At 45.2% G+C, this 19,678-nt stretch overlaps 1 protein-coding gene across 1 annotated transcript in view; it reads left to right on the plus strand.

Moving 5' to 3' along the window:
- Positions 1–2,836: 2,836 nt before the first annotated feature.
- LOC147102617 (ras-related protein Rab-37-like) overlaps positions 2,837–19,678 on the plus strand; it is a 505,661-nt gene continuing 488,819 nt past the window's right edge. The window contains exon 1 of the mRNA XM_085963264.1: positions 2,837–3,384. Coding sequence (XP_085819390.1) covers positions 3,229–3,384 — 156 coding nt within the window. The 5' untranslated portion in view covers positions 2,837–3,228. The remainder of the gene's footprint in view (positions 3,385–19,678) is intronic.

The raw sequence follows: 19,678 nt of genomic DNA on the forward strand, positions 1-19,678 counted from the left end.
GTGGAGGCAGGATGGATTTTTACTCCTAACCCACCTCCAAATCCGCTGAGTGCCGGCAAACTCGTGGCCATAGTCTCTGGGTTACTAGTCCAGGCCTCTGGATTACTAGTCCAGTAACATGACCATTATGCTACCGTACCCCCAATAACATAACAAACACGTAGGGGGAAAAATTGGGTTGGTTTGTGCCTCTTGTTAGCGGGGTGTTAACGGGGCACAAATCCCCTAGCACCTGGGCGTGGCGCCGCGAGCGCCTCCTGCGATATTCAGCAGGAGATTAGCAGCAGCAGTAGCCAATAGCGCCCCGTGCCGCTGCGCCGCTGGTGATGACGTCATCGCCATGCGCAGCGCCCCGCTCGCGCCCCCTGACGTACCGCCACACAATATGTGTGATAGGATCGGGGGCGGTTTGTCAGCGGCGGCGGCGCAAGTTAAAGGGCAGGCGTCAGGCGGCCATTTTTATTTTGGCCAACTGCCAGCACCTGCCCTTTTCGCTTTTGTACGTGGGGTGTCAGCCGCGATCGCTCAGCCCAGCACTCCTCTTCACTGCTGGGCTGTTTTCATGGCACCCCCGCTGCCCGGTGATCCGGCAGGGCCCCGGTGTGCGCAGCACTAGGCCCCTCCCCTTTAATCAGGGGAGGAGACCTGCAATGACGCGGTGTTACTGCTTTCAGTACCGCTTTCCAGTAGCGCCCCACCTCCTGTTTGGGGCGATACTACTGAATTTACAGCCCTGGCGACGTTAGCGCCCCAAAATAGGCGCCATCCAATTTTTCCCCGGTAGAAACTTAAATCATTCACAAATAACCGTTCAACTTACCCATGAAATTGTCCTTGTCCTCATGCAAATCTTTCCAATAAGTTTATACCCCAAAGGCCTACCATCTCTCTTAAGCCTGGGGCTTGAGTTTTGCTCCTTTCCCAGAGCTTGCTTTGTTCAGCTGGGCCTTTGCTCCTGATAGCTTTTGGGTGTCTGAGCCTATGTGACAAGTGACATTTTGAAATGTTGATTTGTTAAATGTTTGTATATTTTGTCATGTATTACAAATAGGTAGAATTAAAAAATTTAAAGAAGTTCCATTTTTATAACACCTTTCACATCCTCAGGACACCCCAAAACGCTTCATAGTCAATTAATTATTTGTGAAGTGTGGTCACTGTTGTTTAGTAGGGCAGTTATATTTCTTCTGTGGCCATGTATTCAAAGGCAATTAGCAATAACTAACTCCCAAACAGCTATAAGAACATAAGAACATAAGAAATAAGAGCAGGAGTCGGCCATTTGGCCCTGCAGCCCTGCTCTGCCATTCAATAAGATCATGGCTGATCTTCAATCTCAACTCCACTTTCCTGCACTATCCCCATTTCCCTTGATTCCCTTAGTGTCCAAAAATCTATTGAATATACTCAATGACTGAGCCACCACAGCCCTCTGGGGTAGAGAATTCCAAAGATTCACCACCCTCCGAGTGAAGAAACTTCTCCTCATCTCAGGCCTAAATGGCCGACCCCTTATCCTGAGACTGTGACCCCTGGTTCAAGACTCCCCAGCCAGGGGAAACATCCTCCCAGCATCTACCCTGTCACGTCCCTTAAGAATTTTATATGTTTCAATGAGATCACCTCTCATTCTTCTAAACTCTAGGAAATATAGGCCACCAGACATCCTCAAATTCACTGCTACACTCCACTCATAACATAGCGATAGCAGGGAGACTGCAAGATACATTCACAAGAGTGAAGTATTTAGACTTGGGGTTGAGTCCCACCTAGATGAGATGTCCATCTCCTTTCTTTCTCTGCCAACTATAGCACACAGCTTGCCCCTAATTTTCTCTCTTAATTATAGAATAAATTACCAGGGAAGGCAGACAGTGAAAATACATCTGTGAACCAATTAGATGCATTTCTGGAGAGAAGGGGTTGAGCGATATGGTGAGAAGGTAGGTCGGTGGCACTGATCTTTGCAAAGGTCCTTCTTTCTCTCCTTCCTAAAATCCTTAGTTCTTATGTTGTAAGCCTCTTCCACTGCTCCCGTGAAACCAGAGGTTTGTGAATGAGGCCTGGGGCAATTCTCCAGCCCATTCCCCTTTCTGCCTGGGGCCAATTGCTTGGCATCCACTCAGTTTCTAGCCCAGTTGCACAGCTGTCATTCAGGAACTCAACATGCCAAAGGCCAAGGCTGTGAACCCTACTGTACCACCACGAGAAGCAGTAGGGCCAAACCCTAACACTGTGTGCTCACATCCCCCCACCCCTTCATATACTTCCAAAAACATACGAGAAAACGTCATCTGTCTGTCACCTGAGCAAAAGTTGTTAAACTCTGCAGCATTTATGTCAATATTAAACCAGTTAAGGACTGAAGTTAAATGTGGGGCATTTTAAGGGCTGCCTGTGGGCGTGTGGAGTGGGGGGTGCAAATAACTCATTCTGCAGTAAAAATGTGCTTGGATACTCCTAAATCACGGTCTTAAAGCTTGCACTAAAACTTAGTGACTCATGTGTCAATCAATGCCGTCCTGCTGCTGGGAATCAATGCGCCAGGACCCCATTCATAAAAACCAGAGCCCTGCTCCTGGCTGGTGACTCTGCACTATTGCATCCTCTCCTATTTCTCTTACTCAGGTGAACAGTGAAAGTGCGTGTTGCAATCCGCATTGCTACAGCATTGCTGTGCATATCTAAACTTCGGGTTCAGGGTGTGCAGCTACCCTGAGATAGAAATAGAAGCGCTCTCAGCAACTTTCGGGTTGGGTTGTGCCAATGAGCCTTGCGTTCTACGTCACTGCGCGTTCCTTCCTTTTTTTCCGCCCATTTGAGTTGTGATGGAAGGAGTCGAGCAGCGGGAGGCCGAGGTGTGAAGACGGCTGATCCTCGGTGCTGAATTTGGACAGCTTTCGGGGGCGGGGGGAGAACTCGGAGCCCGGCTTTCCGCTCTTGCCACTCCCCTGAGCACCACCACCTTCGCCAAGGGCAAGGTCCGAGCTGAAAGGCGAGAGGAGGAGAGGAGCTGTCCGCGGTGCTGAAGCTCCAGCTCCAGCTCCAGCTCCTGCCGGCGCCCCGGGCGCTCTCCATTGTGCTGAACCGCCGACTCGACAAGCGCCGAAGGAGCTGTCCGCGGTGCTGAACGTGGCTCCGGCTGGAAACCCTCCTCCCCGCTGGTGCCGAGCCCCTTCACCGAGCTCTCCAGCCGTGTTGCCACTCGCCTCTGAAGAACAGGAGGCGATGGAGCCGAGGTTCGAGTTGCAGAGTGCCCCTGACGGAGAGCTCTACTGCCCAGACAGTGCTTACGGCTCATCTGCGATGGACACGGACACGGAAGATGGCCACACGCCTTCCTCCAACAATATCATTTACTACAATGAGGAGCTGATGCATAAGGTGAGTCCCCTTAACATTTATAGCAACAACAACAACAGCTTGCATTTATATAGCGCCTTTAAGGTAGTACAACGTCCCAAGGCGCTTATGGGAAGTCTTGTAGCTGCGGAATGAGCACCGGTAGAACAGCACTCGATTATACAATCAATCCTCTCAGGAAATAGGACTCCCTCATGCACACTAACTTTCTTCAAACAGAAAGTGCAGAGGAGAACTGTAAAAGGGGGCAACCAGAGTGTATGGAAAAGATTAGCGGGTAACATCAAAGGGAACACAAGTCTGTTATAAACATATAAAGAGTAAAAGGATAGTCAAAGGAAGGGTGTGGCCGATTAGGAACCTAAAATAAATCAGTGGGCATGGCTGAGGTACTGACTGAGCACTTTGCATCTGTCTTCACTAAAGAAGAGGATGCTGCCAATGTCACAGTAAAGGTGGAGGTAGTGGAGACATTGGACAGGATAAAAATAGATAAAGAGGAGGTACTTAAAAGGTAGGCAGTCCTCAAAGTAGAAAAGTCACCCAGGCCAGATGGGATGCTTCCTAGGTTACTGAGGGATGTAAGGATGGAAATAATGGAGGCTCTGGCCACAATCTTTCAATCATCCTTGGGTATGAGAGTTGCACCGTAGGATTAGAGGGTTACAAATGTTACACCCCTGCTCAAAAAAGGGGAGTGCAATAAACCCGGCAATTACAGGCCAGTCACCTAACGTCAGTGATGGGGAACATTTTAGAGACAGTAATCTGGGACAAAATTAATAGTCACTTAAAAAAAACATGGGTTAATAAATGACAGCCAACATGGATTTGTTAAAGGCAAATTGCGTCTGACAAACTTGATTGAGTTATTTGATGACATAATGGAAAAGGTTGATGAGGGTAGTGCGGTTAATGTGTGCATGGAATTTCAAATTTTTTGATAAAGTACCACATAATAGATTTCTTAGCAAAATTGAAGCCCATATGATTAAAGTGGCAGCATGGATACGAAATTGGATAAGAGACAGAAAGCAGAGAGTAGCAGTGAACGGTTGTTTTTCAAACTGGAGGGAAATATATAGTTCCCCAGGGGTTAGTACAGGACCACTGCTCTTTTTTATATATATTAATGACCTGGACTTGGATAGACACATGACAGATGAAATTTAATGCAAAGAAGTGTGAAATGATGCATTTTGGAAGGAGGAATGAGGAGAGGCAATATAAACTAAATGGTACAATGTTAAAGGCGATGCAGGAACAGAGACAGCTGGGGGTGTACGCACAGGAATCTTTGAAGGTGTCAGGACAAGTTGATAAGGCTGTTTAAAAAGCATATGAATCTTCAGCATTATAAATAGAGTCATACAGTACAAAAGCAAGGAATTTATGCTGAACCTTTATAAATCACTGCTTAGCTCTCAGTTGGAGTATTGTGTCCAATTCTGGGCACCACACTTTAGGAAGGATGTTAAGGGTGCAAAGGAGATTTACTAGTGTGACACCATGGATGAGAGACTTCAGTTATGTGGAAAGACTGGAGAAGCTGGGGTTGTTCTCCTTAGAGCAGCGAAGGTTAAGGGAGATTTAATAGGGGTTTTCAAAACTATGAATGCTTTTGATAGAGTAAAAAAGGAGAAACTGTTTCCAGTGGCAGGTGGGTTGGTAACCAGAGGACACAGATTTAAGATCATTGACAAAAGAACCAGAAGGGAGATGAGGAGAATTTATTTTATGCAGTGAGTTGTTGTGACCTGGAATGCACTGCCTGAAAGGGTGGAGGAAGCAGGTTCAATAATAACTTTCAAAAAGGAATTGGATAAATAATTGAAGGTGAAAAATTTGCAGGACTATGGACAAAAAGCAGGGGAGAGGGATTAATTGGATAACTCTTTCAAAGAGCTGTCATGGGCACGATGGGCTGAATGGCCTCCTTCTGTGTTGTATGATTCTGCAAAATTACTTTGAGCACAAACTGATGGTGTGCAGATTGCCCACATAAATCCAAGGGCTGGAGCATCATGACTAGACATTTCCTACCCTCACCACCACCCACCCCCATCCTCCAGCAGCCATGTAATCCCCTGGGAGAGGCATAAAGCAGAGAAGAACCCAGGACCAATAACAGAAAAAAATACTCTGGAAAATTCCTCTTCGAACCCCTGAGGCAATCAAAACCATTCCAGGAGACCACATGGACCAAGTGTTATCTCTTAGTCCACTTACCTTCTATATGATGCGATCTCTGCTCCAGTCAAGATCCGGCCCAGCTCCCTCTTGAAGGCAATACAGAGTGACAGCACCCACCAACAGCTGGCAATGTGTTCCAGAGGCTCACTACTCTCTGGGAAAGAAGAACTGCCTAACATCCAGTCTATTCCTACTCTTACATAGCTTAAATGCATGTCCCCTGGTTCTCACCAATCTGTCAAACTGGAATAATCTATCAATACGCACACTATCCAGCCCTTTCATTATTTTATATACCTCTATCAGGTCACCTCTAAGTCTACTCTGCTCTAGAGTAAATAGAACCAGTACTTTAAGCCTTTCTAAGTAACTAAGGTTCTTTAAAATAGGGATCTTTCTCATATCTCTCCTCTGAGTCTTTTTTCAAAGCCACTACATTATGCACCATGTGAGGGAATCAACATCGGGTGCAACTGAACTATATTTGTCTTTTGCAATGAATCTGTTTTTAATTGCTTTAGTTATTTATCATTTTGAGCCATGATTGATTAGCTATTTGATCCCATTATAACTGGGCTCATTCTTGATACAAGATGTAATCCCAAAACTAACATCAGGGCTGGAAGACTGGGGTGATGACAAACAATGAAACAGGTGGGAAACCCAAAGTCACCTGAATTAGCAGAGGCTTTATTCACAGGTATCCACGTCTAATGTATGGGCACCGTGGATCAAGAGTGATGCTGGATTGTCATAAAATACACAACTGGTTCACTCATGTTCTTCAGGGAAGAGAATTTGCCATCCCTACCTGGTCTTGCCTACATGTGGCTCTATTCCACATTACTCTGGGTGCCCTTAGTTGTTGAGAAAGAAATACAAATAAATGCAACAATAAGCATGGGAGCACCATTATCACAAGGAAGGCTGATAATAACCTTACTGGGTCACTCAAGATGGCTAGTAAATGTGGCCTCGCCAGTGTTACCCACATCCTAAAAACACATTTTTTTTTAACTTTAGAAAAGGAGATGGGCATGAGTAGAAGGACAAAATATCCCTCTAGTATACACATCACCATATAGACATCACCATATAGCAGTCACCATATAGACATCGTATACACATCACCATATACACATCACCATATAGCGGTCACCATATAGACATCATATACACATCGTATACACATCACCATATACACATCACCATATACACACATCACCATATACACACATCACCATATGCACATCACCATATACACACATCACCACATACACACATCACCATATACACATCACCATATACACACATCACCATATACACATCACCATATACACACATCACCACATACACACACCACCATATACACATCACCATATACACACATCACCATATACATATCACCATATTGCAAGTCCACCCAGATGTTTCCCAATACAACAACAAAAGCAGCAATATGATGAATTTTTAATATACACTAGTTTTCTATGTCTTGATCCTTGTTAAACCCCATAATATGCCACTAGATGGAATTGCGTGTGTAGGAGCTGGTGCAACACATGCAGATGAAAAATTGATGAGGACATTGGGCTGGGAGTTGAGGCTGAGAGGGAGTGAGCAGGAAACTGGGGTGAATTATTGATGCATGGCATGGAGTTGACAGTGAAGGAGCTGGGAGGCACAGGTTAGTTTGGGTCTCCAGCAAGATTTACAAGTGGAATGGTCAGTTTGCAGCCTGGCAACACTCAATAAATGGCCAATTACCTGGCAGCTTTGTGGGAGGGGACAGCACTCAATAAATGGCCTACTACTTTGGATGTTAAGAACACTTAAGAATGTGGGTGCTAGGCCTGGCAACATTTTGGGAAGAAAGGCCTGGATCTGCCAGTAGTCAAGGGGATGGGACTTGGGAGAACCTGAAGAATAAAGGGTCTTGGGCCCAGCAGCACTGGGTCTGAGGGTCTATGAGTTTTGGGGTTATGACCTTTGTGGTCTAGCAGCATTAAAGGGCTGGGTTGCAGCTCCACTAGCAGAGCTGTGGCTTGGCAGCACTCAGGAGGTGAGTTTTTCTAACACTCAGAGGGGGACTGAAGATCGTGACCTGTTTGTCAGGGGTTGGCAACTGGTAGCACTCTGGGGGAGACCTACCAGCACGGAAGCAGAATGGGGTTTGACATTACCGGGGAACCTGTGGCTTAACAGCACTGCAGGCCTTGGGTATGGAAACAAGAGTTTACAATCTGAAGTTCCTATCTCCTTCAATGCACAGCAAATAAGCCAACATCACTAACCAGTACAGCCAATCAAATGTGCCACAAATCAACAGTACAGTGATACGGACGCAGTGATATAGACTGGACAGAGGCACAGATATGGAGGCCGTGGTGTTGTGGCAGTGATACAGCTGCTGTTTCGTACATTGTGCAAAAGAGAATTTTCCTTGTTTCAGGCTCTGAGTTTATGATACAGTTGGGCCCATCCCTCACACTCTTTACAACCTGTGGCATGTACTGCGGTCCAATTCTGTTTTCTGCACTGTTTCACATAATAGCCAAAGCCTGGAGTGTTGGCTTGGTACAATACAGGAACTGAAAACTGGCTTTAAAGTAATGAGCTTAAACCCCCGGCCTGTGTCTCAGTTGGATAAGTTTCATGTGCTGTGATGTTGCACACTTGTCTGCGGTCTTTTGTGATGGGTCCTGTTTTGGAAGAGGCACAGGTTAACCAAACATGGTCTTGCTCTCTTTGTTTTAAGTGAGTGTATCAATGGGACAGGCTGGACTCTCATGCTTTGCTGAATGTGACAGGAGGTGCTGTGGGCCACACATTCTGGAAGCGGAGCAGGGAAATATGTGTCACTTTGTTCTTCAATGTTACAACAATCTTCAGGAACCATTAACCAACTGGGAAATAGTCCCGATCCTGTCAGGGGACGGTGATTGCAATGAATACCCCAAGTCCTACATCATTATATTTAAACTGTGTAATTACTAGCTCAGTGTCTCAAACCCATCACAACAAAAACTAAAAACAATCAACGGTAAAGCACTTCGAGGGTGATTGTCACATCAACGGGCGAGTGGGAAATGGACGGGTTCGGATCGGCCGCCCGTTCTACACCCCTTGTGGTGATGGCATAAAACGGGCGATAGCGGATTGGCTGCTTGTTGAAGTCAATGGAAAGGAGAATCGGCGAGAGGTACAACGGACGGTCGATCCTCCACCGCCCGCATTACACTCCCCGATCAGGTTGAAAGTTCCACCCATTGTATATGTTACAGGGGATGTTGGGTAAGGGTATCCAGGGATATGGAGCTAAGGCGGGTAAAAGGAGTTGCGGTACAGATCAGCCATGATCTCACTGAATGGCGGAACAGGCTCAAAGGGCTGAATGGCCTCCTCCTGTTCCTGTGTTCCTAAAAAGAGAGGCATTTGGACTTTTCATTTTCTGTAATATATACAGAAGTCTCCTTTCTATTGCTGGGTTCATCCAGTCACTGGACATCATGAATACAATCCAGCATTGACACTCACTCCCCAGGATCTAACATTGAGGGGCATCCAGACAAGCACAACCAGAATGATGCCTACCCTTAAGGTTCTGAGTTATGGGGATAGACCCTAGATTTGGGATATTCAACTTTTAGAGATTTTTTAAATAATGAAGGGCCTGGACTCAATCTGGTTGGATCGGTCATGTGAGGTGGGTAGAGATTGTAGAACTAGAGGGCATGCATATCAAAAACGAAGGCAAAGACTTAGGTTAGGTGCCAGGAGTTTTGTTTTCCACAGAGAATCATCGCCCTGTGGAACAGACTGCCTGAACGTGTCCTGCACAAGGACTCACTTGGGTTCCTGTGTGAAAAGAACATTTCCAGTATTAGAGGGTACGTTGTCAATGGCTGTGATTGTGAGGATTTGGGGGAGCCTGCAGTCTCTGGATTCCCTTAATGAATTGGAGAGGAGTTTTCCAGAACATTTCCTTAATTGGCCTGAGTTTTTTTCCCCTCTGGTCTTTGGCCTCTCCTGGGAGGTTGCGTGTTTAGGGGGTGGATCACTCGTGTACCATGTCTGGATGGGGTGGGCTTGTTGGGCCTGAGGGTCCTTTCCCTGCTTTCTTTTCATATATCTTCCTCTGTGAATGTGAACATTTCCCTCCCTGGAGCAATGCGCTGATGGATATTGCTGCGACTGACGTTTGTTCTACTGTTTACAACTAAACAGCTTTGCTCATGTACAGAGAAACACCGCGGAGCACGTTACAGGCTGGACAATATTATAAGCAGGCAATGAGCAGGAGGGAGAGAGGGGAGAGTGGAGGGGTCGACTGGAACAGAGAAAGCTAGGAGGAGATTTAACAGAATGGGGAAAAGACGCCGATTTACTTTACTAACAGAAACATGTAAATGAAAGGGGCTCAATTACTGCCAGGAAGCCAGACACTCTTGAAGATAAGCAGCAGCCTATTAAAGGAAACCAGAACACTGCTTCACCAAATGATTATTAAATCTGGATCTCATTTCTCAAGCTCTTCCCAGAATAAACCCTCACCTCATTCTAAAGAAAATCCGGACGGATACACAAAGACCACCAGCTTGAGGCGCATGTTTATTAAAAATCAAGGGAGTCCAACCCTCAATTTAAAACAATAACAGAGAGAAAGGAACTAACGTACCTTTCCCCGGTACAACATGAAGGTTGTTCATAGCTGGCAATTCCTGGCTTGCAAGACCGGAATTCCTGACAGCAGTGGCGCTTTAAAAAATATATATTCTGTGTTGCTATAAGAAGCACTTGGAATATTCAGTGTCAAAACACGAATTTCATAGCAGCTGTGTGGTACAGGATGGGCATTGAGAACAGAGCACTAACAGGAACAGAAAACACTGGAGACACTCAGTAGGTCAGTCAGCTTCCGTCGAGAAAACTTGAGACAGTCGACACCTCGGGTACAAACCCTTCCTCAGAGCTGAAGATATTACAGCTGAACAGCTCCGAAGAAGGAACAGAACAAGGGGGGAAAGAGCACACACACAACAACCGCACACACAGATAGCGAATGACCTGTAGCGTGCTATAGGCTAAAGGGCAGGAGACACAAGGAGAGAAATCAAAGGCTTGTACCAGACGCTGGTGGGAGTGTGAGCAGAGCGAGAGGGGAATCGGTAATTGGCGTGGTAAGCATGAAACAACCATTGAGTCCTGAGCTCGCCCTCCGACCTTGCTGTCTGAGGGAAGGCCAAGATGTGGAAGGATTAGCCCAGCAAGCACCTATGTTGTTTAAAACAATCGAAATCTAGCTCTCGTGCATAACAATACAACGCTGTGGTGTGTGAAAAAAGAGCTGATATAGAACACATATCAATTAGGGGCTTGTTTGCTAAGGATGGAGGAAACCATGTCTGCAGGCAAGGCATGTCAGAAATGTTTACGCCCAGTGAGGTTAATAAACAGAAAATCACAGGCAGGCAGTGTGCCCACAACTCCCCAATATGGGCAAGGCTGGCACATAGCCTGAAAATGATCCCTTAATGCTAATCTATAATATATTAAAAACTTATGTCTGTGTCGCTTCCTGTCAACTTCTTCCATTATAAATTCCTATGTCCACGTTTACAATGCAACCTGTCAAGCTGTGATTACATTCTTCCACCAGTAGGGGCGCTGCAGGAGGGTGTAATTACAGTGTGACAAGTTTACATAGGAAGTTTCCATTGTAAATACAGACATAGGAAATTATAATAGAAATATAAAAATAATATCATGTGGACTGAATTACGACTGTGTGTGCTGGTCCAATTATCCCCCTGCCCTTTAATCCTATATGCAATGCCACAATTGACGAGCATTTTATTAACTATGCTGTGTGTATCTGCCTCAAACATTGTAGAAGTTCAATTGTAAATTGTGCAGGAAATGCATTAAATGAATCGATTTCACCAACTGCCATAGACAGACTGCAGGGTTATGATTTAGCAATGAACCGAATGCTCTGAATGTTCTAGAAATTCCAAACATTCAAACACCTTTCACATTCTAAAGTGCGGCAAACATTTCAGAAAGTATTTTAGCGCAATATTTAGCATGCCAGTGAAGTTATTCACTTTAGCTATTGTCATGAAACTAAATTGATGTCTGGGAATGTGCTACAAAGCGTCTCCAGAGATTTGAATGAGTTATAGATGGAACAACCTTGAACGCAATCCCATGTACTCAGTGTAGTGTTTTCATTTTAATTTGATTTCTGACTGTCCTGAGGGAGTGCTGCCTGAATTCAATGTGAGAGTTCATGATTTGCCAATAAATGTTGGTGTGTTACAAATAGCACCAACCAGTAACGAGCCTGCTCGATGGAATGATAGTATTGGCAAAGGTAGTCTCAAATTGGCAAAGGTAGTCTGGAGGACGAGTTCATGGAATGCATTCTGGACAGTTTCCTAGAACAATGCATCATGGAACCAACCAGGGAACAGACTATTTTAGATCTTGTATTGTGTAATGAGACAGCGGCTGCAGGGCATTCTGGAGGGGGAGGGAGAACAGCCAGTGGTCGTGGTCCACATTGGTACCAACGACATAGGTAAAAAGAGGGATGAGGTCCTGCAGCAAGAATTTATGGAGCTAGGTGAAGGATTAAGGAGCAGGACCTCAAAGGTTGTAATCTCTGGATTACTCCTGGTGCCACGTGCTAGTAAGTATAGGAATAGGAAGATAGAACAGATGAATGCGTGGCTAAAGGGATGGTGCAGGGGGGAGGGCTTTAGTTTCCTGGATCACTGGGTCTGCTTCTGGGAAAGGTGGGACTTGTACAAGTCGGACGGTTTACACCTGAACCAGGGGGGAACCAATATCCTTGCGGGGAGGTTTGCTAGCACTGCTGGGGAGGGTTTAAACTAACTTGGCAGGGGGTTGGGGTACAGAGTGGAGCTATAGTAGGGGGTGATTTACGGCCAAATACAGAGGGAAAAACAAGTCAGCTGGGAAGGCAGAGCAAATATGTGAAGGCAAAAGAGAATATGGCAGGGCTGGAAGGCATTTATTTTAATGCAAGGAGTCTTGCAAATAAGGTGGATGAACTGAAGTTGTTGTTGAACACATGGGAGTACGATATTGTTGCTATCACGGAGACATGGTTGAGGGAGGGTCAGGACTGGCAGCTCAATATTCCGGGGTATAGAATCTTCAGGCGAGACAGGGGGGGGTGTAAAAGGGGAGGGGGTGTTGCAATATTAATTAAGGAGTCAATTACTGCTGTAAGGAGGGATGATATATTAGCGGGTTCCTCTAATGAGGCCATATGGGTAGAACTTAAAAACAAAAAGGGGGCAAGCACTTTGCTGGGAGTGTACTATAGGCCCCCAAACAGTCAGGGGGAGATAGAGGAACAGATATGTAGGCAAATCTCAGAGAAGTGCGAAAATAATAGGGTAATAATAGTGGGGGATTTCAACTTCCCCAATATAAATTGGGACAGTCAGAGTGTGAAAGGCTTAGAGGGTGCAGAATTCTTAAAGTGCATCCAGGAGAGCTTTTTGAGCCAACATGTAGAAAGTCCTACAAGAGAGGGGGCGGTACTGGACCTAATTCTGGGGAATGTAGCCGGGCAAGTGGTGGAAGTGTCAGTAGGAGAGCATTTTGGCGACAGTGACCATAATTCGGTGAGATTTAAGGTGGTCATGGAAAAAGACAAAGACGGCCCGGAAATAAGGGTTCTAAATTGGGGGAAGGCCGATTTTAATATGATAAGGCAGGATCTGGCCAAAGTGGACTGGGAGCAGCTGCTTATAGGAAAATCCACATCAAAACAGTGGGAGACTTTCAGAAGGGAAATAGAGAGAGTACAACGCCAACATGTTCCTGTAAAGGTCAAGGGTGGGACCAACAAGCAAAGGGAACCTTGGATGACAAGGGATATACAAAAATGCATTAGAAATAAAAGGGGGGCTTTTGGCAGTTACAAAAGACTAAAGACAGAAGAAGCCCTAGAGGAGTATAAAAAGTGCAGGGGCATACTTAAAAAAGAAATCAGGAGGGCGAGGAGGGGCCATGAAATAACACTGGCGAGCAAAATAAAGGAAAATCCTAAGATGTTTTATAAGTATATTAAGGGCAAGAGGATAACCAGGGAAAGGGTAGGGCCCATTAGGGACCAAAGTGGCAATCTGTGTGTAGAGCCAGAGGATGTAGGCGGGGTTTTAAATGAATTTTTTGCATCTGTGTTCACTATGGAGAAAGACGATGCAGACATAGAAATCGGGCAAGGGGACTGTGACATACTCGAACATATTAGCATCGAGAGGGAGGAGGTGCTAGCGGTTTTAGCGGGCCAAAAAGTGGATAAATCCCCAGGCCCAGACGAGATGTATCCCAGGCTGCTGTGGGAGGCAAGGGAGGAGATTGCAGGGGCTCTGACACTAATTTTCAGAACCTCTCTGGCCACAGGGGATGTACCAGAGGACTGGAGAACAGCTAACGTAGTACCATTATTCAAGAAGGGTAGCAGGGATAAACCAGGGAATTACAGGCCAGTGAGTCTAACATCTGTGGTGGGGAAATTATTGGAAAAAATTCTGAGGGACAAAATTAATCTCCACTTGGAGAGGCAAGGATTAATCGGGGATAGTCAGCATGGCTTTGTCAAGGGTAAATCATGTCTAACAAATCTGATCGAATTTTTCGAGGGGGTGACTAGTGGGGTGGATGAGGGAAATGCTGTGGATGTGGTTTACATGGACTTCAGTAAAGCTTTTGACAAAGTCCCGCATAGGAGGCTGGTCAAGAAGGTAAGAGCCCATGGGATCCAGGGTGCCTTGGCGCGTTGGATCCTAAACTGGCTGAGTGGCAGGAGGCAGAGGGTGATGGTCGAAGGTTGCTTTTGTGACTGGAAGCCTGTGTCCAGTGGGGTACCTCAGGGATCGGTGCTGGGTCCCTTATTGTTTGTGATCTACATAAATGATTTGGATGAGAATGTAAAAGGTATGATCAGTAAGTTCGCAGATGACACGAAAATTGGTGGGGTGGTAAATTGCGAGGAGGAAAGCCTCCGGCTACAGGACGATATAAACGGGTTGGTCAGATGGGCGGAAAAGTGGCAAATGGAATTTAACCCTGAAAAGTGCGAGGTGATGCATTTTGGACGGACAAATAAGGCAAGGGAATACACAATGAGTGGTAGGACCCTAGGAAGTACAGAGGGTCAGAGGGACCTTGGTGTACATGTACATAGATCCCTGAAGGCAGCGGAGCAGGTAGATAAGGTGGTTAAAAAGGCATATGGGATACTTGCCTTCATTAGCCGAGGCATAGAATATAAGAGCAGGGAGGTTATGATGGAGCTGTACAAAACGCTGGTGAGGCCACAGCTGGAGTACTGTGTGCAGTTCTGGTCGCCTCACTATAGGAAGGATGTGATTGCTTTGGAGAGGGTGCAGAGAAGATTCACCAGGATGTTACCTGGGATGGAGCGCCTCAGCTATGAAGAGAGGCTGGACAGGCTGGAGTTGTTTTCCTTGGAGCAGAGAAGGCTGAGGGGGGACCTGATTGAGGTGTACAAAATAATGAGGGGCATAGATAGGGTAGATAAAGAAGAACTTTTCCCCTTAGTGGGGGGGTCAATAACAAGGGGGCATAGATTCAGGGTAAGGGGCAGGAGATTTAGAGGGGATTTGAGGAGGAACTTTTTCACCCAGAGGGTGGTTGGAATGTGGAACTCAATGCCTGAAAGGGTGGTGGAGGCAGGAACCCTCACAACATTCAAGAAGCATTTGGATGAGCACTTGAAATGCCATTGCATACAAGGCTATGGACCAAATGCTGGAAAATGGGATTAGACTGGACAGGGATGGATGGGCGGCGCAGACACGATGGGCCGAAGGGCCTCTTTCTGTGCTGTAAAACTCTATGACTCTATGACTCTATGAGGGTTAATTAGCAATCTCATAGTAAAGGATTCTCTGGGGCAGAGTGATCATAATATGATAGAATTTCAGATTAAGTTTGAGAGTGATTTGCCTAAGTCAGAAACTAGAGTCTTAAACTTAAATAAAGCCAATTACATAGGTATGAGGGGCGAATTGGCTAAGGTAGATTGGAAAAATAGGTTAAAAGGTATGGTGGTAGATAAGCAGTGGCTAGCATTTAAAGAAATATTTCATAATTCTCAACAAAAGTACATTCCATTGAGAAACAAAAACTCCATGGGAAAAGTGATCTAACCGTGGCTAACTAAAGAAGTTAAGGATAGCATTAGATTGAAAGAAGAAACTTATAATGTTGTGAAGAGCAGTGGTAAGCCTGGTGACTGGGAGAGTTTCAGAAACCAGCAAAGCATGACCAAAAAATTGATAAAAGGGAAAAAACACAATATGAGAGAAAACTAGCAAGAAATATAAAAGCAGATTGTAAGAGATTCTACAAGTATGTAAAAAGGAAGAGAGTAGCAAAAGTAAACTTTGGTCCCTTAGAAGCTGAGACAGAAGAAATTATTATGGGGAATAAGGAAATGGCTGAAATATTTTGTATCTGTCTTCACAGTAGAAGACACAAAAAGCATACCAAAAATGGTGGGGAACCAAGGGTCTAATGAGGGTGAGGAACTTAACATAATTAATATAAGTAGAGAAAAAGTACTAGAGAAACTAATGGGACTAAAAGCTGACAAATCCCCAGGACCTGACGGCCTACATCCTAGGGTTCTAAAAAAGGTGGCTGAAGAGATAGTGGATGCATTGGTTTTGATCTTCCAAAATTCATTAGATTCTAGAATGGTCCCAGCAGATTGGAAGGTCACAAATGTAACACCGCTATTCAAGAAAGGAGGGAGAAAGAAAACTGGGAACTACAGGCCAGTTAGCCTGATATCAGTCATTGGGAAAATGCTGGAATCCATTGTTAAGGAAGTGGTATCGGGGCACTTAGAAAATCATAACATGATTAGGCAGAGTCAACATGGTTTTATGAAAGGGAAATCATGTTTGACAAATTTATTAGAATTTTTTGAGGATGTAACTAGCAGGGTAGATAAAGGGGAACCAGTGGATGTAGTAACTGTACAGAGTCCCTGTTTATTCAGCAGAATAAGGGTCACTCACTGTAATTGTACAGAGTCACTGTTTATTCAGCAGAATAAGGGTCACTCACTGTAACTGTACAGAGTCCCTGTTTATTCAGCAGAATAAGGGTCACTCACTGTAATTGTACAGAGTCACTGTTTATTCAGCAGGGTAAGGGTCACTCACTGTAACTGTACAGAGTCACTGTTTATTCAGCAGGGTAAGGGTCACTCACTGTAACTGTACAGAGTCACTGTTTATTCAGCAGGGTAAGGGTCATTCACTGTAACTGTACAGAGTCCCTGTTTATTCAGCAGGGTAAGGGTCATTCACTGTAACTGTACAGAGTCACTGTTTATTCAGCAGGGTAAGGGTCACTCACTGTAACTGTACAGAGTCCCTGTTTATTCAGCAGGGTAAGGGTCACTCACTGTAACTGTACAGAGTCACTGTTTATTCAGGGTAAGGGTCACTCACTGTAACTGTACAGAGTCACTGTTTATTCAGCAGGGTAAGGGTCACTCACTGTAACTGTACAGAGTCACTGTTTATTCAGCAGGGTAAGGATCACTCCCAGTGTAACTGTACAGAGTCACTGTTTATTCAGCAGGGTAAGGGTCACTCACTGTAACTGTACAGAGTCCCTGTTTATTCAGCAGGGTAAGGGTCACTCACTGTAACTGTACAGAGTCACTGTTTATTCAGCAGGGTAAGGATCACTCACTGTAACTGTACAGAGTCACTGTTTATTCAGCAGGGTAAGGGTCACTCACTGTAACTGTACAGAGTCACTGTTTATTCAGCAGGGTAAGGATCACTCCCAGTGTAACTGTACAGAGTCACTGTTTATTCAGCAGGGTAAGGGTCACTCACTGTAACTGTACAGAGTCCCTGTTTATTCAGCAGGGTAAGGGTCACTCACTGTAACTGTACAGAGTCACTGTTTATTCAGCAGGGTAAGGGTCACTCACTGTAACTGTACAGAGTCACTGTTTATTCAGCAGGGTAAGGATCACTCCCAGTGTAACTGTACAGAGTCACTGTTTATTCAGCAGGGTAAGGGTCACTCACTGTAACTGTACAGAGTCCCTGTTTATTCAGCAGGGTAAGGGTCACTCACTGTAACTGTACAGAGTCACTGTTTATTCAGGGTAAGGGTCACTCACTGTAACAGTACAGAGTCACTGTTTATTCAGCAGGGTAAGGGTCACTCACTGTAACTGTACAGAGTCACTGTTTATTCAGCAGGGTAAGGATCACTCCCAGTGTAACTGTACAGAGTCACTGTTTATTCAGCAGGGTAAGGGTCACTCACTGTAACTGTACAGAGTCCCTGTTTATTCAGCAGGGTAAGGGTCACTCACTGTAACTGTACAGAGTCACTGTTTATTCAGCAGGGTAAGGGTCACTCACTGTAACTGTACAGAGTCACTGTTTATTCAGCAGGGTAAGGGTCACTCACTGTAACTGTACAGAGTCACTGTTTATTCAGCAGGGTAAGGATCACTCCCAGTGTAACTGTACAGAGTCACTGTTTATTCAGCAGGGTAAGGGTCACTCACTGTAACTGTACAGAGTCCCTGTTTATTCAGCAGGGTAAGGGTCACTCACTGTAACTGTACAGAGTCACTGTTTATTCAGCAGGGTAAGGGTCACTCACTGTAACTGTACAGAGTCACTGTTTATTCAGCAGGGTAAGGATCACTCCCAGTGTAACTGTACAGAGTCACTGTTTATTCAGGGTAAGGGTCACTCACTGTAACTGTACAGAGTCACTGTTTATTCAGCAGGGTAAGGGTCACTCACTGTAACTGTACAGAGTCCCTGTTTATTCAGCAGGGTAAGGGTCACTCACTGTAACTGTACAGAGTCACTGTTTATTCGGCAGGGTAAGGGTCATTCACTGTAACTGTACAGAGTCACTGTTTATTCAGCAGGGTAAGGGTCACTCACTGTAACTGTACAGAGTCACTGTTTATTCAGCAGGGTAAGGATCACTCACTGTGTAACTGTACAGAGTCACTGTTTATTCAGGGTAAGGGTCACTCACTGTAACTGTACAGAGTCACTGTTTATTCGGCAGGGTAAGGGTCATTCACTGTAACTGTACAGAGTCACTGTTTATTCAGCAGGGTAAGGGTCACTCACTGTAACTGTACAGAGTCCCTGTTTATTCAGCAGGGTAAGGGTCACTCACTGTAAATGTACAGAGTCACTGTTTATTCAGCAGGGTAAGGGTCATTCACTGTAACTGTACAGAGTCACTGTTTATTCAGCAGGGTAAGGGTCACTCACTGTAACTGTACAGAGTCACTGTTTATTCAGCAGGGTAAGGGTCACTCACTGTATAACTGTACAGAGTCACTGTTTATTCAGCAGAGGGGTAAATAGAGATGACATGATAGATGTGTTCAAAATGATGAAGGGTTTATGATAGGGTCAATAGTGATAGATTGTTTCCATTGGTCAGTGATTCGGTTAGAAGAAGGCACAACTTTAAAATAATCTGAAGAATTAAAGGGGAGGTTAGAAAACAAGCGTTACACAGAAGGTGGTTCGAATGTGGGAATTGCCTTTCACACATCATTGTTGAAGCCTAGTCTGTCAATTCTTTTAAAAGCGGGTCAGGAAGGCAAGATTCTATCTGACCAATCTCCTGACTTCTTTTAGGAAGTGACATCCCAAGTATCCTGTGGTAAACCCTTCAAAGTGTTGTAGCTGGTCTTCCACTCAGTACTGCGGAGGTGACCCACTTGTTCCTACACTGCAGGGTACGTGTTTGATCAGTGCAGTATCTGCTGACCTCTGACGTTCCTTTAAGCAGTGCAGAATATTCACAGCAGCAATACTATGTGCAAATCTAGCAAACAACTAGGACACTTCCAGTGTCGGTGTCAAGTACTCTTGATTCAGATATAGCGGAGTACGGCTCTCTGTCCTCCCCACAAAATTGCACCTCAACCCCAAAGGAATAACTCCGACTGCATTAATCTGCCAAATGTTCTTTTTCCACACCAGACTAAGGGTTGGTTTGCGTTGGGTTCGTACAGTCGAGGAGCTGGGCCCAG

Source organism: Somniosus microcephalus, chromosome 21 (genome assembly GCF_052327205.1).
Source record: "Somniosus microcephalus isolate GS21.2 chromosome 21, FLI_Smic_1.0, whole genome shotgun sequence".
NCBI classification, from domain to species: domain Eukaryota; kingdom Metazoa; phylum Chordata; class Chondrichthyes; order Squaliformes; family Somniosidae; genus Somniosus; species Somniosus microcephalus.